At 35.4% G+C, this 24,535-nt stretch overlaps 1 protein-coding gene across 1 annotated transcript in view; it reads right to left on the bottom strand.

The window, feature by feature from the left end:
- The window catches only part of Reln (reelin), a 323,527-nt gene extending 301,446 nt beyond the window's left edge, over positions 1-22,081 (bottom strand). The window contains exons 1-2 of the mRNA XM_013034723.1: positions 21,997-22,081; positions 18,069-18,204 (exon numbers count right to left, since the gene is read on the bottom strand). Coding sequence (XP_012890177.1) covers positions 18,069-18,204; positions 21,997-22,081 — 221 coding nt within the window. The remainder of the gene's footprint in view (positions 1-18,068; positions 18,205-21,996) is intronic.
- Between the last annotated feature and the right edge of the window lie 2,454 nt (positions 22,082-24,535).

Here is a 24,535-nt window from a genome sequence, read left to right as displayed (position 1 = left end):
ACACTATGTTGGAAATGAATTTGACAGCTTGGCGGGGAGTAAGTAGGGGGGTAGGGCTAGCAGGAGAAAATGAGAGAGTGGGTAACAATGTCCGAAAAGAATTGTACTCATTTCCTTACACATCTAACTGTAACACCTCTGTAAATCACCTTTACACAATTAAAATTTGTGCTGTTGTTGTTGTTTTTCATGTACCGTGTGATTTTTTGTTTCTTTTGTATGTTCTTGCCCCTATGGTATATCCCCTGTTGTCACTGTACTTGATTTTGCTACCCTGGTGTTATATATATATGTTTATTTGAATTGGGGAAGGGAAATAACAGAATGGTGAGACAAAGGACAAGGGGGAACCAATGCCACCAGTGATATACACAAGACAACATGCTGGAAATTATCTGTACAACTTGGAGGGGGGAGGGGGAAAGAAAGTAGGAGAAAAGTGAGGGAAGGGGTAACAAGTTTGACAAGAAATATACTCATTACCTGATTTACATAACTGTAACCTCTCTGTACATCACCTTGACAATAAAAATTTTATAACAAAATGCTGAAATAAGGATACAGGATGACCCATTGTAACAACGAGATGTACAAGACACTATGTTGAAAACGAACTTTACAACTTTGCGGGGGACGGGGGAGGGAGGAGTTGGGGAGGTGGGGAAGAAAGGGATGGTAAGGGTAAAACAAAGAAGGGGGTAACATTGCTCCATAGGAAATGGACTCATTACCTTGCTCATGTAACTGTAACCCCTCTGTACATTATCTTTACAATAAGAATATATATTTAATAAAAAAATTTTAATTTAAAAATAAATAAAAGAGTTCCTCTCTGCTATCGATGCAGTCTACTGACTGGCCCTGTCATACTAGCAGAAGCATGAAGGTGTATTCTCCAGACACCAGGAGCAATTGGGAGTAAGACCCCATGGCTCTCATAAGGCTGGAAAGTAGGAGTATGCCCTAGTTCTGATCAAGAAACTAAAAAAAAAATCTGTTTATGGAGACTGTGGCATAAGGGAAAAACCTAGAGATATGAAACATAAGTCTCTCCAGGGAATCAGCCAACTTAGACTAACATACAACAACCATCAACAACCTCTTCATCACTTCACCCCCTTGTCACAGACCTTGTAGGTTGCTTTTGTGGTTTTTTATAGCCAAAGATCATTGAACTTTTGAAAATTCTTTATTATCTAAGATCAATGCAAACAGAAAATGAGAATAATATAAGGAAAATAGAGATTACAACAGAATACTAGAAAAATGTCTTAGAGAAAAAAATTAAATTATCTATATAGGCCAGAAATATTCAGGAAAAAAAACTGTCAGAAATTTTAAATATTTTGTTTGCCAAAGAATTTATTATTACTTCTTCAATATAGGTGAGGAAATAATTCAGGATGGAAAATAAAACCAAAATGGAAATAGGAGAAAAAAAAGAAAACTACAGGACTGGTCAAGAATATTTAATGTATGACCGAGGCATTCCACAAAAAGAGAAAACAGAAAATGTGAACAGTAATGAGGTAAAACCTCAATAACAATGAATAAAATATCCTAGGTCTGAAAAATGTGACATTTTAGGTAGAAGGGTCTATTGAGTTTCCAAAACATTGGGTAAACCAAACTATAACAATTTCAATTTGAGATCCTACATTTGTAAACAACCAAGTTTTCTTAGAAATTGTCAAAAATCAAAATAGTGGGAGCCAGAAGGCAGTGGAATTTTGTCTTCCCATTCTGATGGACACATTTTCAATTTTTTCTATATACAATCTTCCATTCAAGAGGGTAGCACTATGGAATTTTCTTTTTTCTTTTCTTTTCTTTTTCCTTTTTTTTTTGCTGGTTGTGGGGCTTGAACTCTGGGCCTGGGCACTGTTCATCAGTTCTTCAGCTCAAGGCTAGCACTCTACAACTTGAGTCACAGTGCCACGTCCGGCTCTTTCTGCTTATGTGATGCTAAGGAATTGAACCCAGGGCCTCATGTATGCAAAGCAAGTACTCTACCACTGAGCCACCTTCCCAGCCCACTGTGGCATTTTCTGAAAAAAAAAATCTCAAAACTTTTTCATTCATTCAGGTATTTCTTGAAGAATGTTCTCTTTCAAGTAACAACAACAATGACAAGAAGAGGGATACTGAGAATTTATCACATAAGAAGATGTAAAACTAAGTGAACTGAAGACACAAAGCAGGAGAAAGGGAGAAGGAGATCCCACCCCCAGCTGTGCCTTGGGCCTGGAGAGCAGCTGGACCAGACCAGGCCCAAGTATCCCACAGGGGTTTCTTGTAGAGGTTTAAACTGATGGGAAATTACTGGCTTTGAATGTGTCAAGAGAAGCTTTACACAATTAGAGAAGAAACAAAGCCTTAGAAAACAGAGCAAATGAAATACAAGGCAATGTTTAATCCCATGGAAAACAAAAACTTAGGCTGGAAATGGAAAGAAATTAAAGTGCAGTTTGCTACTCAGCTGCCAGTAGTATTTAGATAAACACGGTACACAGTTAACGTGAGTCCATTCAAAATTACAGAGGGATATCTGTTCATTGTGGAAAGCTGACAAATAATCCCTAAATTAAGAAAATGAAGAACTGATTTAAAAATAAGCATGTTATTTAGGAATATAGTAGAAAAATTTGAAGCTGCTAGCAAAATGGGTAATCCTGTTATGACTGTATGTGTTGGAGACACACATAAAAGAGGACATGAGATATTTAATGTTAGGCAACAAAGAATCATTTGTATTTTTCTAAGCCAATAAAAGTCAAGTCTTAGTTTTTATCTCACAGATCCACTACAGATGACATAAATTTCAGAAAGGAGGTTTTTCTGGCTGATAACTGTTTATAGAATTTCTGTATTTTTAAGAAACTCACTAGTTCTAATGATTCTCACAATTCATATAAAAAAGAAAGCATTTCCAATTATCCTGCTGTTACCATCACCTTTCTGTAATAATTTTCTCCTTCAAGGCGCCCTATCCCCTAATACTTGTGCTCTTACTATACTTCCATTCTGCTGAAATGCCCGAGGCAGCCTCTACTCTCACCCCTGCATTCACTGTGCCCTTTGCCCCAAGCGTTATGAAATCAATTACTTATTACGCTGCTAAGTAATGTCATTTCCTCTCATCTCTTTGTCACTTGGGTCTTGAAAGCAATAGCTCATCCATCTTCTTCTCAGTGCAAGACCCAAATAACTAGGTCTTAAAATCATCCCGACCTAAAGCTAGGTCTAATCAACTGGAACCAGAAGAAGGAGGAGAAGACATTTGTGTCAGTTTCTTGCATATGTTGGAGTTATTTTCTTTGGCAGAAACATGTCACGTTCTTTTTTTGTGACAGTCAGCACAGCAGATCACAGGACTACACAGTGGGCCAGTGACGAGGCACGACAACCTGGCAATCTCGCCATTATCCCAACACCCCTAGATACAGCTCTGCTGGAGGCAGATTATCCTTCCCTCCAGGAAAAACCACCTCTTCTGCATGGATTACAGTGCCTTCACACAGTATTTGCTTCAAAGAATAAATATCAGTCATTGTGGCACTGATAACAATGCCAGAAAATTTCTCTTGGTATGAGGAGAGCTTATTTTCCCTCCCTTTTTTTTTTTAGGAAACAGGTATGTTTATTATTTCTTTCTCTGTTTAGTTGTTTGCAAGAAATTGTCTTTCCTGGTATATAATAATATTTTCTTTTCCTTGGAATGGATGAATAAAGATAACCAGGTCCAGTATCCCATACTTAATCATTCTAAAAGTTATTACTGAAAGGAAAATGTAAAACTTAAAGTACAGAACTATTCTGATTCCACATGAATATTCAATTATTCTAGTTTTTAACTTTATGCAATTATGATTTTTAAAAATCAATTCTCATTACTGATACATATTCACTTAAAGAACATAGGAAAATTACAAAATTGGAGTAACTGGATTTTTGTTTGTATCTCTCCCATTGTTACTTTCTAAAATATATCCTGCTTATGTAACAACAACAATAGAAACCAATCATACTTAAATAAAAATAAATTGCATTTATCTGAGAAATGGCAACGTACAAAGCAACCTATTATTTTCACCTGGTACATAAAGTCATTCAGAAGGGCCTGGATTTAATCACAAGAGGTACTGTAAAACACATTTGTGACATCTCCCACCTAACTCACGCCCACATGAGAGATTGGTACATCTCATGAATTAAACATAAGTCCTGATTTATGTTCGGTTATCCCTCATATCAAAAACTACAGTAGCAGAGCTGTGTCACTGTGAATTCATTTAATGATATTGATGAGGCAGCCTGTGCAGAGACTGCAAAGTAACTGCTAGTGCATAGCATGGCCCTATAAATCACTTCTGCAGAGTGGTTAAGCAATAAATAACAAGTCATTAATTCGTCGTAAGTTATGCTAAGAAGATCAGACTACATATGTACCATATTGTAAATAAATGCTTCTGGTACAGTATTTGAAACAGGCAACATTTTGCATTAAAATAAAAATTCATTGGCCAGAATTAATTCATTGTGGATTTGCTTTGGAAGTCTCTGTTGGAAAACCCAACAGAGACTTTTTCAAATGGACCCCTCCCCCCCAGCAAAAAAAAAATCTTCTTTTCATCCAGAGGAAAACACATGTCAGAGTATTAAATTCAATGGAACTTTTTTTCAGTGTCCAAATTATGAATCTACAGAGTTATTTAATGATCGTGCTATAAAATCCTTGAACAAGCCAATAGCATTTTTGTAAAGAAAAAATTGGTGCAAAATGAAGCTAGTTATCCAGTCCAGTGGAATGCTGTGCTGCACCCATAGGATCTACTAGAAATGAATTCAAGTGCCTTTCACTAACTCCAGTCAGCTGTCTTCTAGGTAAAACTCCAGAACTATCCTTTTCCACAGGCTGTCAGAAACAGTCCTTAAAGCTGCCCAGGACACATCTGGCCCTTCTGACTGTGTGCAGAGCCCATGCCACATAGTCCTTTGTCTTGCCCCTGAATCTTGCTTTCTTCTTCCCAGGAGACTACTGAGAAACTGGGCTGGAGCAACCGAACTGACAAAGAAACCCATGCTCTGCGTTAGTTGAAGAAGGGAAATATTTTGAAAGGAATAGAACCATTTTTAATAGCTGGGAGGGGCTAGTACTGGTTATGACTGGAGTGTAGGGTATTTGTATACATGTGACAAAGACTAATCTTTTTTATTTCTACTTTGTTTTATTTGAAGTCTTCTCTGAATTAATGTATAATCAAGGAATGCCAAATGTGCTCTCAGTCGTGTTCATCTATCTGCAGAATCTGAAAACCCAAGTCCTTAAATACTATGATACTTTAAACTTGTCTCTAATCCCTGTTACCATCACTTTAGGTTCCCTTATCATTATTGCTCTCCAATTCTAGTTCTGGAAAGCCACTAGAAATGATCTTTTTAGGTGCATGGCCAATTTTCTCTTATTATCCTTTGGTCAGTTTTTCCCCCTACAACATAGTAACATCCACAGATTTGTCACTTTAAAGTCCCTCAGTAACACTTCATAGGAATTGAAAAGCAGTATAGCCATGCGAAAATGCTTTGTGTTTTTACTGTTAGTCACATCTAGGAATATGAAGATAGTATACACTTAAGCAATACTTCATGATTTTCTATAAAGTAAATTAAGAAAATGAAAAAAGAGGTAGAGAAGTCACATAATGTGCTAAAGATAAAACTTTAGCATATTAATTTACTAGCTTTGTCATATAATGGTTTCAATGGAATGAAACCAAACTCATTGTTAAAAAAATCAGTATAGATATGAACAGTACTTTATTAACTAGTTTTTCTATATGAGCAAATTTTCCAGACAAATCCAGACATTTTTATGCTATGAGCATAGAGAGAAAAATCTCTTTAAATATCAAAGTAATACTGGGTTCAGAAGATACAGTTATATGGATTTGTTACATGGATTTGACCTAAAATTAGGTCATTGATTTATATATTAATATATCTAATATATTAGATATGTATTTACATACATAATATATATTAATATATCTAAATGGAACATCTTCATCCACAGTCAAAGGTCAATGCTGTTATAACATTTACCTATCTTTGTTGCATTATTGTCCATGTTCCATGTGAACAAACATGGATAGCCAAAGCATAGGGCTCAGCCTTGCAAATACTCTCTGAGAACCCAGGGAACCAGAGTGCAAAAGGTCGACAGGCTGAGGGGACTGGGGAAGTAGGAAGCTCGAATTCTGCTACAGGCTGTCATCATCTAGCTCCACAAGTCTGTATCACCTCTCTGCAACTCAGTTTCCTCACCTCTATAACAATTTAGGTCATTCTAGCTAAAAGAACCTGAAAGTTTTCTAGACTAAAAGAGCTGTGCTCTCCAATACATAGACTTGGCAATGTTTTCCAAAAGGTATCATTGCCCCAGTTCATTCATGTATCTTTGCCTTCAAAGTCAATTAGGATTGGAAGAAGGTATAGAAAGACATAAGACATAAACAATCTTTAAAATAATCCAGGGATGTGTGGGAATGTTTTGCTGAATGGTTCTTCCATTGTTACGTTTCAGCTGTTTGAACTGTCATTTGAACAGCTTTATATATCAAAAACACTCTTTTTCATGTAAACAACTGAATTTGAAGAAATACATATGGGTTAATTCTAAGCTATTATAAAGCTATTTCTTGAGTCAATTTTGCTACAGAACATTTTTTCTATTTACAAATGTTTATTTGAGAAATATGGCTGTTAGGTATATAAAAATGTTAGCTAACATTTTATCTATATTGACATATAATTTTATAATGACAGAAAAGTTTCATCTTTTCTACTCAAATAAAACATCTATCCATGTGCTGAGGCCTCTAAGGGCAAGCAGCTCAGCGAATATTTGTTTGGAGGTGGAGGAGGTCGGTCATGGGGCTTGAACTCTGGGCCTGGGCATTATCCCTCAGCTCTTTAGCTCAAGGCTAGCATTCTATCACTTGAGCCACAGCACCACTTCTGATTTTCTGGTGGTTTATTAGCGATAAGAGTTTCACAGACTCTTCTGCTCAGGTTGGCTTTGAACCATGATCCTCAGATCTCAGTCTCTTGGGTAGCTATGATTACAGGCATGAGCCACCGATGCCAAGCTCAATGAATATCTTTAATATGTAGTTTTCATCAGATTTAAATGAAAGTTATAAGTGAACTGATGTATCAAATCAAAAAAGTTACCGTGAAAAGTTTTATTCATTTAAGCACTTAATTTGCCAGTGACTCATTCTACTTATACAAATACTACTGAATCTTAGACATGGTAACAATTTTGTACTAAAAATAAAACTTTACTTGTAGCATGACAAACTGTGGAAGACATTCTTGTGAACTGGCAAAGGTGCACTAGTGCTAAAATTTAGCAACAATTTTTGTAGTCACTCTGTAAATCAAATATTTACTCTCAAAGACTTTTTAAAAACTAGCACCCAGAAGAATGTTACTTTGAAAACTTCCACTAAAAAGTATCATTTTTTTTAAAGACACTAGTTATCTAAGCCCATGTCTGTCTTCAGTACACATTGCTTACTGAAATGCTCTGTTAAGTGGGCTAGAAACAGCAAACATGAATTTCAAATTTAGTTAATATTGAAATGCCATTATTAAAATCTTTCATAAGACACTTATTTTTTTTAAGTTCAGTAAATTACTATATGATGTCCTATATGTTAAACTTATAAAGTGAGTCCTCTAAAAGAGAAAAAACAAAACACCTCTGTGTGCTTGGAGTTTTTACTTTCCCATGGAGAAAAAGCAGAATGGAAATACAGCTTTAGAGATAGATTCACTTACATTAAAAAAAGAAATCAAGCTATAGTTTCATCCTAGCCACAATGTGGGCAGCACTGAGTAGATCAGAAAAATGTGGTATATATATACACAATGGAATTCTACTTATCCATCAGGAAGAATCATGTTGTACAACTTGTAAGAAAATGGAATGAGCTGGAAAAATTATACTAAGCAAAAAAAGCCAGACACAGAGAAACATTAGGTTGCATGGTTTCACTCATTGTGGTAACGAGAAGGTGCCTATAAATCTACAAGTAAAGACACTGGGTGATAAGCAAAGGGTTACAAATGAATTAACTGAAGTAGAACAGAAGGTAGAAGGCACAAATAGTACACTTCTTTAAAAAGATTAAGTCAAAGCTCAACAAAGTAAGTACTAGGAAATGGGTACTCACAGAGGGTAGGGTGAGGCCAAGGGAGAGGGGTAGGAGAGTGAAAGGGGAAAGGGAAGAGAATGCTGGCAAGAATTCATTGTATAAATGGAGAAATATAAGGGAAAGGGTGGGTTGAAAGGAGGTGAATACGTTGAAGTGAGGACACAGGCCAAGATGCATTATACACATAAACACCTTTGTTAAAAGGGAAAATATTTAATACATAACATAAAATTAAGATAAGTAAGGGAAAGTGTGTGTTGGAAGGGGTGGGTGAGAATGTTGAAAGAGGTGATATTAATCAAATGATGCATGGTATTTATAACTGCTTTGGTAAATGGCAACTCTTTTGTACAACTACTTAAAGATAATAAAAAATATTCAAAAAAGAAATCAAGCAAATATAAATCTTTCAGGATCTGCATAAAAATATAAAAAGATCAACATGCAAGAACTTTTCCCAAGTGCAAACCATTTCCAAGGTTTTCTTCAGGACTGATAGATAGAATCCTTACATGGAAATCATCTAATACTGCAATCACAGTTTCTAGGGACTGCTAACTGTAAGTCAACATTTTTTGTTCCAGCTTCTAGTACTCCTGAAGGGACTTCCAGGAATTGGGGATCAGCATCCCTGACTCCTTTGAGACACTGTCCTTTATCATTCTTGCATCTTCTTCTAGGATTAAACCTGAGGCCTAAAGATTTGGTTATAAATCTGAGGCTATCAAGTCTGTTTTGGGTATACATTTGTTTATTGGCATTATTTTAAACTGCAAGTCTAAAGGCATTTTGCATTCAGACTCAAATAATAAATGTAAAAAGTCAAAAATAACCATTAATACTTTCTCCCAAAAAGAAAACTCAGAAACACAAAGTCTGAAACAATCGGGAGGGAGAACTATATATATATTCCAGATAAAACTGTTAGATTAAAAAACTTAATCAAAAAGCCCAGCTGGGAGTTACCAAGTGCAAAATGGAATTGAGATTACAGAATAAATACTCTAAGAGAAAACTGATTCCCTTTGATCTCCAAAGAGGTCATCACAACATGCTCCAAATGAACTATTTAGAAATCTTCCCTTACTATTTTTTCCTATGGAATATAGGATTGCATGACAAATCTGATATCCTCTTTATACAATAAAAACCCTGTGTTTGATAAGCAAAACATAAAAACATTTAAATTGTGACTTATTTTTCCTAGGTAATTTATGGTAATTTCCTAGGTAATTTATAAACTCAGATTCTTCCAGTAGGTTTAATTGCTTTTGAATTCATTACTATTGCTTTTGTTCCTAAAATCCAAGAACTTGAAACAAAAATGAAAGATGAAACCCTTTCTCCTTTTTTTTTAAGTTTCACTGAAACATGGGCAGATACAAATTCAGTTACTCATCTAGAAGGTATACATAATATTAAATTTTCTGTAAAACTATCCCCTTCAACATAGTAAGACAAATTCCCCCAGCATAACATTAATTATATAAAAGAAAGTACCAAATATTCCATCTGAATGTTTTAGAGTCAAACATGACCATTTAAAATTCTTTAAAATACATTAATTTGGATTTCATCATCTAAATGTAAAACAGCATTTAATTTCAACAACAGAAAATAAGGAATACCATCACTGGTATAATATTTAAGACTTCATGTTTTCACCTAATGTGATTGCAGGTACCTTTTTCTGATCCATCTTTCCCTCCCACACACAAAATCATTCTACGCCAAATCCCTTAAATGCTTCTTTTGAAGATTAAAATTAATTCCTATGGTTACGCTTCTATAATCCCCCATCTTTAAAAAATGCAAGACATGTTTTTTCTTGGCTTACATTTTTTGAGAAATCAGATGGAGCCCCAAATATCTTATGTGTGTATGGCTGGCTTTTAAAAATCAACACACTCTCAATAAAGCGATTCATCAAGGAGTTTGATTCTTTTGTAATTATAACAAGGAAACAATCTATTTCGAGTGTCCACTCAATATTAAATCCTTATTGTCAAGAATTTCATGGGAGTACACAAGGTATTCACATTGATTCTAAGTAAAAGTCATTATGAGAAATTCTGTTGTACTGGATGGCACATAAATTCTTAAGAATAAGGCTCTTGATGTTGCTATCCAGAACTAAGAGTGGTAAGAAAGCCACTTAGCTTAACTTTCTAATGATATGAGAGCAATTTACAGACAACCTTCACTTTTTTTCTAATTTTAAAGAAAACTTCCAAGAAAGGTAAGTTTTGCCAAACGTTTTAACTTAAAAAAATCACTGGAAATTCAGGTACTTTGTTTCTTTGCTTTAAAAAAACACACAAAAGAGTAGTTTGAAAAATGCAAAGTTTTCAAATCTAGTCTCTTTCTTGCATAGATCTGAGGTTTTTCTCTTCTGTAAGCGCACCCTGCCTCACCATCAGCAGTCATAAAGCAGATGCTAGAATAATTAAAAACCTATCACTACAGACTCTCCCATCACATCATGGACTAGGAAAATGCAGGCAGGCTAGGGGTGTCCTTGTCTCACTTTATCCACTTCTTTCTGGTTGACAGTAGACCTAATGTGCATCCTTGCACCTCTCCTTCGGCAGGAAGCCTGTCTCTGGGGATCACTTGCAGAAAATAGGACATTGAGTCCATAATTAAAGTAATCTCTTTCCAGGCAGATGCTGCAGTTGGCTCTGTTATCACATATTACAAAAGGCATCTTGAGGGTTATAAAATGTGCAGCAAATAGCTTTGGAGATGAGAAACAGCAATTTTTCATCTAATTTTGATCCATAGACATGTGAGTACTGTATTGCTACTTTTTGGTTTTGAGCCAAATAACTATTATGGTGCTGAAATGAGCCGGGCAGTAACCAAAATTAAAGAATACTTCAGCTTTTATCCTCAAAGTGAGAAAAGTGCTTTTGTAACCATCTTTGCACTTAGCAAATAAGGATGCCATCTCAAATCTGAGCGTTAATGCCTGCAGGCGGATTTAGGAGAAAGGCTTATGTGGCTTAGCTTTACAGCCATACTTTCAATGTATTTGCTTAAGTTAAAACTGTGGTTTGATTAAGGGACCTACCATCTTAGCTCTTTTGCAACTACAGTGTACATTTTTAATTAGAAGCCTTTGCACTGTTTATCTTTCCTATAAAACCTAGAACATTGCTCTTTGAAATATATGTGAGCCCAGATAACTAATGTGCCCATAATATTTATAATCTCTTCTATAAATATAAATAGAGGAAATACATAGAGGTGATTTTTTGTTTCAAGCTTAGGACTTATCAATGTCAGTAAGCAAAACCTGGCTTCAATATTGAAAATTTCTGCAATGAACATGGAAATGATTATTTTATTATTTATATTATTATTTGTTATTTAACTTCTCAGTGCTAACTATATATATATATATATATATATATATATACATATATAAAGAGGTTTTCTTAAAATTCCAGAAAGTACATGGTTTAAATTCATTTCCTCAAATAAAAGAATTTTTCTAGCAATGAAGTTTTACATGGACTTGAACCATTTAACTAAAATATACTGTAAATAAATATTAATTTAAATAGCATTCAAAGTAGAAGTCTAGTTTAACTTAACAATAGAATTATTTGTATTCCATAATGTTTAAACATTCAGAATTAAAATTTAATAGATGAATTCATATATGTCCTTGAATTATTGGAGAAAAACTACAAATAAAAATGTAAACTACTGATAGAAAATTTTTAAATGATCCAGTTGTTACTTCCAAAGCAACTGAAATATGACAACATAAAGGTAGTTATTGCCAGCTGGAGGCTTAAAAATAGCAATGTCAAAGCTGGAATTCTCTAATATAATATGTACATTCATGCTTTTGTCCATTTTTCACTGCTCATGCTTTCATGTATTCATTCAACAAATCATTTGTAGTTATTTAAAATTAATCTTACTTTTGTTTGACAAATCAATCACAACTATCTATTTATGGAATACAATGATACATATATTTAACATAGCATGATCCTATCAATCAAGCTAATCAACAACCATCACCTTGCTTACTTACTATTTTCTTCAGTGAGACATTTGAAATCTACTCTTAAAACTGTATGTGTAATGAATTATTCTTTTACTTTATTCACACTCTGCTACGCAATAGATCTCAAAACTTAATTCCTTCTACCTGAAACTTTGTACTCTGATCAATAAATCCCACTTTCCCTCATTCCCATGCCTACACCTAGCTTCTGACAACCATGTCTGTTTCAGAGTTCAATATTCTAGAGTCTATATAAGTGACTTCATGTGGCGTTTTTCTCTTTGGCCTATCTTATTTGTCTTTTTTTTCTTTTTGTTTATGTGGTGCTGAGGAATCGAACCCAGAGCCTCAGGCATGCAAGGCAAGCGCTCTACCACTGAGCCACCTTCCCAGCCCCTGTCTTATTTTTCTTAGCATAAGGTTTTCAGATTCACAAAAGAAAGGATCCTCACATATAAGACTGAATAATAGGAAGTGATACTGTAGTTCAAGCAGTGGAGCGCTCGCCTTGAGCTGACGAGCTGAGGGACAGCACCCAAGCCCAGAGTTCAAGCCCCATGACCAACCAAAAAAAAAAAAGACTGTGTAATATTCCCTTGTTATGTAGACCACATTGCCTTTATCTGTTCGTTTGCTGATGGAGTTGTTTTCAGATCTTCAATATTATGAATAACACTACAGTGAGTAAGTACAGATACTCCTTCCATTTTTTTTATTGTGCCACGTGAAAACAGGTTTGCCTTGCATAAGTAATTTTGTTCTTGCAGGTTTGCCTATGCATAAGTAATTTTGTTCTTCATACTTATTTTTTTTTCACTCATGGTACTAATATCTAATTGGAAGTAAGTACATGTTGCTACATTAATATTGAGGAGTAAACATTACTAATAGTGTTCCTATGGCATTATGTTTAGCTTAGTGTTTTGGAAGCAGTATTTTTGAAATCATATTCTGAAAGTCATAGTGTTTCAACTGTAATGTTTAGCCTGTTTATATTTATTGTAATTATTGATGTATTAAGACTTAATGTATCTATTACTACATTTTGTGCTTCTATAATGTTAAAAATTTGCCTTTTCCATTTATCCTGGTGGGTTAATTATTGTTTAATCATTATTCCTTTCTTATTTTGTAATTTTCTAATTTTTATTTCTGTTCCTTACATAGAAACTTTAAAATTTCACTATGCTACAAAAATAACTTGGAAATAACTTAGGATATTTCATACTGACTTCATTCCTACCTTTAATAATGTTGCTTAATGTTTCAGTTATGTCTTAAAACTGCTACTGTAAAATATTTCTCAATATGTATTTTATAAATTGATTCACATAGTTAGTGCTTAAAGTTCTAGGTTGCTTACTAAAGTTCTTTGCTCACTATCAATTATCACATCATACCAGAAAATCAATTCTAATAATAGAGAAACACTGTAAATTGTTGCCCATATTTCATTTCGCACATTACTATTAGATTTAGAGAACTTCTAAGAAGTTCTTTTAGATTCACCGACTGTGGTCTTTTGCTTTTATGGACATTGCATGTGGTTTCAAATAAGAAGTGCCAAGTGCTATAGCAATCCTACTTAATCCTTACAGAAAGAAGATTCAAATAGGTTCCAAATTCCTGTCCCTTTACTTAACAGTGCTTAAGTGTTCTCACACCATCCTGCGGAAAGAGAGGAGAGGGAAAAGGTTTGCCATAGCCTCCCTCCAACCTTTGGCTTCTAGACCTAACATTAAATAAACAAGTATTTCTGTATAAAAAGATACGCACAGCTGTGCACTAGTAACTCATGCTTATAATCCTAACTACTCAGGAAGTTAAGATTTGAGAATCACAGTTCAAAGCCAGACCGGGCAAGAAACTCCATCAGACTCATCTCCGTTAACCACCACAAAACCAGAAGTGAGGCTGTGGTTAGTGGTAGTGTTAGCCTTGAACAAAAGAGCTCAGGGACAGAGCCCAGGCCCTGAGTTCAAACCCTGCAGCCAACAACAACAACAAGAGATTAAACACATTGTTTTAAACAGTAACAAACTATCTAATCCAACTCTTTTACATGAGATAGCCTTTCCTAGAAACATGTCATCTTTGGATCTTGGTTTAAATATTTCATTAAAGGATGAAGAAATTTTCCCACTACGAAGCAGTACCATTGCTCTGATAGTCTTGTGATTGATTGTGAGGCAAAGAAAAGTGTCCTTCCTAGTAAAAATGCCAAAAGACTGTCCTCAGAACCAGGGGTACTGACATTGAATCTTATGGAGGAAGCATCTAAGACCCAACAGAGAAGAAAGGAGAAAGAAAAACTAAAGGGAGTAATTTTGTCTTTTGAATGTCTGTTAATTTTTGAAATATGTTATATATAAAATATATACATAAATGTATATGTAACAAAAACAATTTCTTCTAGCTTTCCTGGAGACCAATGGACATATTTTACTTCAACCTTACTACCCAAAATTAAAAATTAAATCCCTAGGAAGCATTCTGACCTCATTTATAAAACATTGATGCAAACACATACACATCAGACTCCAAACTAAGAATGTCTCCATGTCTAAGCCTAGTTGACTAGGTAACGATGAAAAGTGAGGGCCTGTAAAGAAGTAAGTGCTATGGGCTAGGCTCCCAGCCATTTGCCTTTATGAAATGATTATGTTTTTTTATCCTATCATCAGAAGTATGTTTTTGAGCAGAATTAAAATAATTTTCTCAAATTGAAAATGTCTATTTAAAGAAAGAAAATGACCATCAGAAGAAAAATATTACGGAATTATGATTGAAGACATGGATGAAAGTCTTCCTTCAGAAAAAGAGCATATCTGGTTTTATCTCAATGTGGATACAATCATTTCAGACATCCACAGGAAGTAATTTACTTTTGCAGCAATACTTAAATAATCTTGAAAGTAAAGGAAACTGCATTTATCAACTCTTGGCATCCTTATCTATCGACATGAATGCCTTCCCAATAGACACACCCATGCAGGAGTCTCTAATCTTATTCCAAAAGCTTAAGTAACAAGCCAAATACATTTGTGATATTTTCTTCTGATGGACAGAGATAAATGGGCAACCACACTACCTTAACTAAAAAATTCTCCAGACAGGCTAGAATAGCTCTCATCAAAAATTAAAGACATCTGAGTTCACTCAAGGCAGCACTTCAAATCTTTACATCTATATTATTTCAAGTCTGTCAAGTATTGCTAGTATCTTCAGTTTTTCCAATTATATTTATATGTCTTGTTTAGAGTACTTAACAAAAAACAATCTCTCTAGGAGTTACTTTCTTTTAAAGAATCAAATGTTCAAATATGGTTCTCCTGAGTTCATTCTGTTTGAGGCTGAGATCTTAAATAATGTCTTGCTTCATTGCATTTTTCAGTTTGGTGCCTCTTGAAACTTGAATATATTAGGTAGTATTGTCATTCCTCACACCAACACATTTTGAAATACAGAAAGGAAACACATGTTGACTATTTTTAAAGTTACAAATTCTAATGACACACTGAAAACTCTTTAATGCAAATTGTATCAACACCACATTTTACTCCAGTAAGTAGCAGAGGAGATCATTTTAAAGGTAAGTGTAGTGGAATATCATGTACTTAAAGGTACATTTATATCTAAGAAACTACTAACTATATGGAGAATCAAAATGACTTCTGTAATTAAAAAGGTAAGAAATTAACTGAAAAAATAAGGTAAAAATATAATCAGATTTTTAATAGAGGTACAATATGGGAATACATCTTATGTTGGAACCTTGGAAAGATTTTAAACAAGTCTTGAAGAATGAGTAGTATTTTCACAATTGGACTTGAGCGGGGGAAGCATTCTAGGCCAATGGTAAAGCATAGAGAATTTGGATGCAACTGTGGGAAGTCCTTCAGGTTAGTACTCTATCAGGAGGTACAGGTGATGGAAAATAAGACAGAAGATTAACAGCCTGGTGACTTCAAATTTTTTCCAAAAGCAAGGTATTCAGAAGAGAGTTTTAGGCATATTCAAATTTTAATGGAGCAATGTTGTGCCATAAGGAGATTAGGAAGGTAACACTGTACAGGACAGACTAGGGAAATGTCGTTAGGAGAGGTGTAGACCAGTTGGGAAGCCTCTGCAATCATCGTAGCCAGAAGCACTGAAAGGAAAAGGTTCTGAAATGAAAAACTTTCTAAGAAAGGGAGTGATTGGACTGAATGTCAACCAACTGTATGGGATGAATGTGATGTTGTCTGCCTGAACAGCACAGAAGACAGATGGGCAGAAACAGTGTAAAGTCAGCTATGGGAACCCCTGGCACTGAATTGTGTCTTCTCAAGGGGAAGGAAAGGCAGTGGTACATTTTGAAATACACTGGTTTTATGAGACTTTGACATCTAAGTGGGAGGTTGGGACAGAAACGCATTCAAGATACCTTTTAGTTCTATTTAGTTTAATTGCCTCCATGGAACTGTCTCTGAACTGCCTGTGACTTTATACTATTGGCCTATTCATCCATTCAACAAAGTAGTAAGTGCTTACTGTGTGCCAAATACTATTCTAGATAGTTGGGGAAAATCAGTGGCCCAAAGCAGAAACAATCCTCTTGCCTTCACAAACTTGTATTTTAGGGGGAACTGACAGATGATAAAGAACACAATGGTTAAATAAATGTAGGATATCCTAGGTTTGAAGAAAAGCAATGCTGTGGGCAAAAAGGTAAGAACAAGAGTCAATTTTGAAGGATGAAAAATGGTGACTCTAGACTACAGGAAAAGTGGAGCCATAGTGGGGTGCTTTTCTTTTTCCTTTTTTGTCAGTCATGGCTCAAACTCAGGGCCTGAGTGCTGTCCTTTAGCTTTTTGCTCAAGGCTAGAACTCTATCAGTTTGAGCCACAGCACCACTTCTGGTTCCTCTGGTGGCTAACTGGAGATAAGAGTCTCACAGACTTTCTTGCCCAGGTTGGCTGTGAACCACAATCCTCAGATCTCAGCCTCCGGATGATCTAGGATTACTGGCATGAGCCACCAGCACCCAGTAGTGTGGTACTTTTCTAAGAATGCTATTAAGAAGATGGCTCACAGTATCTCCCAATTTCTTTTTAATAAAAGCTTTATTAGAGAATCCTTAGATTTCTGTAGAATGCCTGACTTAAGGCCACTGTAAATTATCTAAGGATCACATTTTCCTCTTGTCACTAAATGACCATCAAACTCAAAAATACATTCACTGATGGCTATCTTTCCAACAGTCTATATGACCTTAAAGCATGATTTGTACTTGTTTTCATCTCATTTGCTCAACATCTATTTTCTTATTGATTTACTTCTTCCATTATTTTCAACTTTTTTTTAAATTGGTAAATAATTCTATGTATTTAAGGGTACAATGTACTGTTTTGATATATTTCATTGTAGAACGGTTAAATCATGACAATTAGCATATACACAACTTCTCACATTTGAAACTGCTCAATAATTTAGATACATAGTATTATTACTGATAAAATCCAGAAGCACAATAGAAATCTAAAAAATTTTCTTCATAAATCTTTGCATTCTTTAAACAATTTCTCCTTATTCCCTCACTCTCCCTGCCAATTCACTTTTCCTTTTCAGCTAAAATGCAATTTTGAAATCTGGAGGCTATAAAACATATGCAAATTAAATTGAACTTACTTTAAATTTTTGAGGCTTTTAACACTAAAATTAATGGTTTTAATTAAAGGTGGATATTGATAATATATTTCAATAGTTATCCTATATGTAACACCATGAAATGTTGTAAGTATTTGCCTTCAGTGCATGTCACAGACACTCTGGGTACTTACATGAAATTCACACAGCCTGTGCCAGCGGGTGGGGCAATCCAGACAAAGCTGAGGTTGGTGGTAGGCAGATGACTCACGTGAGAGGCCACCACACTGCACATAAACTGGTTACCAAACTGGTGCTCAGACATGATCCCTGACAGACAGAAAGAAATGGTCATCATTATAAAGAAAACAAAATGAAGTCTTTCTTATCACATGGCATAATGGTATTTTTCTGGATATTTATATTTTATTTTAAGATTTATGATGTTATTTGGATTCTATTAAATTATGGAATTTTTTTCTCTTTTTAGAGCTGGAAGAAAATTAATCATTTAAAACAATATCACTAAGAAATAATCTACTTAAAAAACTATTGGCTGTATTGGTTTGCTTTCATTTTGTTGCTTGATCTTTGACCATCATCAGAAAACAATCAGGACCAACTTTCAGTTGAACAAGATTGAGCTTTATGAAGCTATCTGCAACCTAGGAGACCTAACACCACATGTTGCTGAGCAGTGTAAGGAAAGGCTTGTTAAAATATGTCGGTTTGTGTTGTTTTTCCTCAAGAGTAGGGAGATCAGGTTTGTCTTGGAATTTCACAATTTTAGTATCAAAAGCAATGCATTCTGAAACTTCCTTTAACCCCTGGTCCTGTTGAGGTTTCTGGGAAAGGTGATGCTTTTGAGGGGTTGGGACTGTCACAAAATGAAGGGAACTTTTTCCTGAGAATCTTGATTTTTATATCAGAGTATGAGGAATGGAGTGGAGCTGAGCAAGCAAGCAACAGCAGTCCTGTTAGCATGGAGAGGATACTGGTCATTTTGTGGTTTGTTCCACGTTCTAGCTATTGTCTATGTTTAGGCATGATTGCAGGGTGACCATCCCAGCCTTCAGAGCAGCCTGTTGATGTTCTGTACATTAATTATGTTTGCCATGAGAGTACTGTAGCATAGCTATAAACAGATCAACTCCCAGCTGACTTATCAGAAGATTCATGTTATCTTTTTTTAAAAATAAGGTAATCTTCTTAGTTTTAACCAAGACATAAAATATTAATAAAATCTCAGCAAACATATAGCAAACAATATAATTAAAAAATTGGGAAAGACTTGGACAGACACCTCACCAAAGACATACAACACATAAGCACATGGAAAATGTTTAACATCAGTTATCATTAACAAATTGAAAATTTAAATGACAATGAAATATCACTACATATTTAGTAGAATGGCCAAAATCCCTAACACTGACAAGACCCAATGCTCATAAGGATGTATACCATGCCATACCAACTCATACTTACATTCACTGCATGAATAAAAAAAATTGGGAGAGAGTGAAGTTTGGAAGAAAGTAAACTTTGAAAAGAGTTTGGCAGGTTTACAGAACTAAAGACACTGTGCTATGACCCAGAAATTTCTCTCTTTTATACTTACCCAAGTGAAAGAAAAACTGATGTCTAGACAAAAAAATCTAGCTGTAGAAGCTCAGAGCAACTTTTGTTTATAATACCTAAAACTTAAAAGCAAATAGATCAACTATGGCATATTCAGACAATGGAATCTTATCCATTTAACATTAAAATAAATGAGTTATAGCCAGGCATATACCATCCAGTGCAAAAGAGGGTGTGGCTTAGCGGTAAAGTACCTGCAGCAAATGCAAGCCTTGAGTTTAAACCTCAGTATACTAAAAGAGGGTGTAAGGCAGGGAGAAAGAGAGAGAGGAGAGAGAGCAATAAACCATGAAAAGTCATGAAGGGAATTTAAATATTCAAACTACCAAACAAAAGAAGCCAGTTTGAATAGATAACATACTATTTAATTCCAATTACCTTAGAAAAGGTAAAACTATGGGGGAAAAAAAAGGACAAAAACCTAGGCACCAGGCGCTGGAGCAAGAGAGAAAGGAACGAGCAGAACACTGAGAATGTTAGGACATGGAAATTATGTATAGTATGACAATTACAGTTAGAAGTCAACATACAGATTTTCAAAACCCAGAGAATGTAAAATAAAAGTGAACTCTAGTATAAACTATTGATTCTGGTTAATAATGATGTGTCGGTATAAATTCATTGATCCTAATAAATATACCACTATCTAGCAAAATGTCTGTGGTAGAAGGGGAGTTCATACATATGGACAAAGGGCACATGTGAACTCTCTTTTATGAAATCAGACTTATTTTTAAAAGTTTATTAACAGGGTGAGGAGGCAGGGGAGGATGGGAAGGGATGGGAAGGGGAATCAAAGGAGGAGGCTACAATGCTTGATAAGAAATGTACTCACTATCTTGCCCATGTAATTGTAACCCCTCTGTACAGTATTTTCACAATAAAAAAGTTTATTAACAAATAAAAACATTGCCCAAAGTGGAAAATCAAATTTTAAAAATTGTCTTGTTTATTGACTATGTAGCCTTAGTCAAATGATTTATTTTCTCTGATCAGTTTTCTTATCTACAATATGAAATACCATTCCCCTATTAAAAACATTGTTGTGAGAATTAAATGACCCCGAACATATGCCAGCACCAGATGTGGTATCTAGCATGAGTAGCTTCTCAATAAATCTTTATTTTCTTCTTGCCAGCTGATATTTATACAATATGATTCTATTCAACAGTGTTCAACAGCCAGTCATACATGGCAAGGAGCTTCCTCATTGGACAGTAGAAAACAACATTTTCATAATCACAGAAATCTAGAATGAATGATTCTCATCCATAGAATAAAATTACAACCTTCTGATTCTTTTTTTAAAAAAATTGTTATTTTGGCACTACCTGTGCTTTGCCCTGCTTATCCCTTTGCTCTAAACACACTCAAGTGAACCCTTGCTCTTCTTTGACACAAACTGTATCCTCTAAAATGTTCTTTCCTTAACTGCTCTTAACCACATAATAGATCCTACATCAAGGTTTGATTCATTTTCTGCTTTGTTTAAATTATCTTCAGGTAGTTTGTATGAAGAAGATGCCATTTAACAAAGCAGTTTATGAGTACATGGTATCTTGATCAATGTCACCTCTTTCAACTTTTCTTAATTCATCCCTCCACTACCCACTCCTTCCCTCCCTCTTCTGAATTTTATAGGCTATATATTAGATTCTTGTCTACATTTTCTCCCTCTTCTCTTCTTCATTTGTCTACCCCTTTCCCTTTGACCCCATCCCACTCCTTTTAAGTATCTGCTTCCTGGTGTTTTATTTTGCAGAGCTTTGATTTTGGCTTTCTACTAGTTGCGCTTTCCATGGAATCTACTGTATTTTAGTTGATGCATGTGTATACGCATATTGTTCAATATAGTTATTGATGAGCTTGTAAGCTAAATCTAGCTTCCATATGTTAGGGAAAACATGGATTCTTTGTTTCTCTGGGTCCTATTTACATCACTTAACGTATTCCACTACATTTTAAGTTTTGTATAATTCACAAATGAAGTCTAAAATCTACAATTTTCTAGAATCTAACATTGGTCAATGCATTATTTAACTTACTATATATCCCTGTCCTCTAAAAGTTTTCATCAGTTACCAAGATATTTAAAATTTTTACATTTCTTTATACTAATTCATTTTTATAATTTCATCTTTAATGCATCTAAGTTTTATTTTGTTGTATGTATGATCATTTATTTTCATTGTTTTTCTTCTCAGGCTGCCTCAAACCAGGCAAATAGGTGGGGAGGAGGTGGGCCAGGGAGGAGAAGGGCTGCTTTTCTGCTTTTCTCCATACCAGTCTGCACATAGACTTCCCCCACCCCTTTTTTTTCCATGTAGGAAATCTCTGTCCAGCACCTGCATTACCTAGGTGACCAGAACACCTGGGAGAATTTACCACCCTTTCCCTGAGGTCACATTCTGGACCTCCCCAGTCATGCCCATGGGAGGTTTCCTGATGCTGAGGTCACATCCATATCCACTGTGGTCCTACCTCCCGGCTCTTCTTTATCATCCAGCTCAACACAATTACCCTCCTCTTCTCTTTTTCCTTCTCTTCTCTCTCCACATGTCTTCATCTCATACTGGCTGGCAAGTTGCTCTAACCCTCCCAAAATTCTTTTCTGCCTAAGCAATGTGGCCGTTTCCTTTCCACTTACCTTACAAGAACATGATTGTCTCTCAAAAGTAGTCTAGAAAGGACTTTGTCTTTAATCATTTTGTTGTAGGTGTTTGGTAGTGGTGGTGGTTGGTACTGGGGTTTGAACTAAGGGCTTCATCCTTGCTTGATTGGCATTTTTACTACTTGAGGCACTCTGTCAGTCCAGGTTTATAATAGTTTGGAGACAGTGTCATGACTTTTCTTCTCAGGCTGCCTCAAACCACAAACATCCAGATCTCAGCCTCCTTGGCAGTTAGGATTACAGGCATGAACCACCATTCCCAGTGTTCTAGTTTTGTTGTTTGTTTTTTGTCAGCTGTGGGGCTTGAACCCAGGGCATGGGCACTGTGCCAGAGCGATTTTTTACTCAAGGCTAATGTTTCTACCACTTTGAGCCACAGCTCCACTTCTGCTTTTCTGGTGTTTTTTTGGAGATAATAGTCTCACAGGCTTTACCTGCCAGGTTGGCGGTGAACCATGATCCTCAGATAGCTTCCTGAGAGACTAAAATTACATATGTGAGCCACCAGCTCCCAGCTTGTCTTTAATCTTTTATATTTAATCACCTATCACAATGTGTAATATTATCAAAAACAATTGAGAAATCTTTTTTGATTGTATACATAAGTAGCTTTAAAAATAAAGATTTAAGAAAGAGCTGAGCACTGGTGGGTCATGCTTGTAATCATAGCTACTCAGGAGGCTGAAATCTAAGGATCACAGTTCAAAGCCAGCCCAGGCAAGAAAATCTGTAAGACACTTATCTACAATTAACCACCAGAAAACCAGAAGTGGCACTGTGGCTTAAGCAATAGAGTGCTAGCCTGGAGCTGAAGAGTTGAGGGACAGTGCCCAGGCCCAGAATTCAAGCCCCACAACCAACCAAAAGAAAAAAAGAGAGTAGCATATCTAGTTACTAAGGAGGCTGGAATGTGAGGATTGTGGCTCAAAGCCAGCCCAAGCAGAAAAATCCATGAAACTCATCTCCAATAAGCTACAGAAAAAGCTGGAAGTAGTGCGTAGTTCAAGTAGTAGAGTGTTCCTTGACCAAAAAAGAAGATCAGGGACAGCACTCAGGCCCTGAGTTCAAGCCCCAGGACCAACACATGCATGCCCACAAAAAGAAATAGTAGCATATATCACATTAAATAGCAAAACAAAATTCTCTACTACAAAATAAAGTAGCTCAAAATAGTTTATAATTGCTTTAAGAAACAGAAGAGCAAATCTATATTTGACATGTACAAATGATGTTTTTTCACTCAAGGTATTATTTATTTTATTTATCTATTTATTTATTTTGGGGTAGTCCTGGGGTTTAAACTCAGGGCTGAGACACTGTCCCTGAGCTAGTGCTACCACTTGAATCATAACTCCACTTCCAGCTTTTTTGGTGGTTAGTTGGAGATAAGAGTCTTATAGACTTTCCTACTTAGTCTGGCTTCAAACCTTAATATTCAGATCTCAGCTGAGTAGCTAGATTAGAGGTATATGCCATGGTGCTTGGCAATGTTTCTTTTTTTAAGCTTCATCTAAGAAAAAAAATCATCAATCGGTAAATCACAGATTAAAAGAATATGAGACTTCCCAGGAAACCAACGATCTTATAACAGACTCAATTGCAATGACTCAAGAATTGCCATTCCCTTCTGGTCTGGCATAAAGCAGGGCTCTAGTATATGGAAAATGATACATCTTTAGAAGTCAGCCTGACCACAAAGCAAAACATAAGTTCTAGCCACAGTTTTGTGGGAAAAGAAATGACTCAAATAAATTATAAAGTTTTACAGCCTTGGTAACAAGATTGTTGGTCAAATATTTCTCCAGTCCTTAGAAGTCTTCTTAGGAAGTGAATCAGTGTCTAGGCTGTATTTTACTTGACTCAAGCTTTTTAGGTGACTACCTAATGCCCCACCCCAGGTCAGTATGCCACAGAATAACATTCTTGCACTCCAGTAACCTAGCACCTAGTACCCAGGGATTCTAAATTAAGTAGTCTTGGAAATAGCATAGATACTGAGATTTAAAAACTCAATCAACAATACTAGTATGTACCTAAGAATTTGCCTTAAAAATGTGCCTTAACTCTGAATTGGTTCATTAGCTTTATCTGAATTTGTTTTTCAGCTCTGTTTAGTACCTTATTTGTTAAGAGATTTTGTGGATTCCTTGGGGTTTCCTATATATGGGATCATGTCATCTCAGAATAAAGTTGACTTCAAAAAAATGTGCCTTAATAAAATGTTCAGTGTTCTGGAATTAAAATAATACTATTCATGTCATCATAATACCAATTTAAATTTGAAAGGACTCAACAATGACCCTGGTAGTAATGCAAAGTATCTCATCTTTTCCTCCTCACGACTCCTAA

Source organism: Dipodomys ordii, unplaced genomic scaffold (genome assembly GCF_000151885.1).
Source record: "Dipodomys ordii isolate 6190 unplaced genomic scaffold, Dord_2.0 Scaffold195, whole genome shotgun sequence".
In the NCBI taxonomy this organism is placed as follows: domain Eukaryota; kingdom Metazoa; phylum Chordata; class Mammalia; order Rodentia; family Heteromyidae; genus Dipodomys; species Dipodomys ordii.
This window is presented reverse-complemented; position numbering and strand designations above follow the sequence as displayed.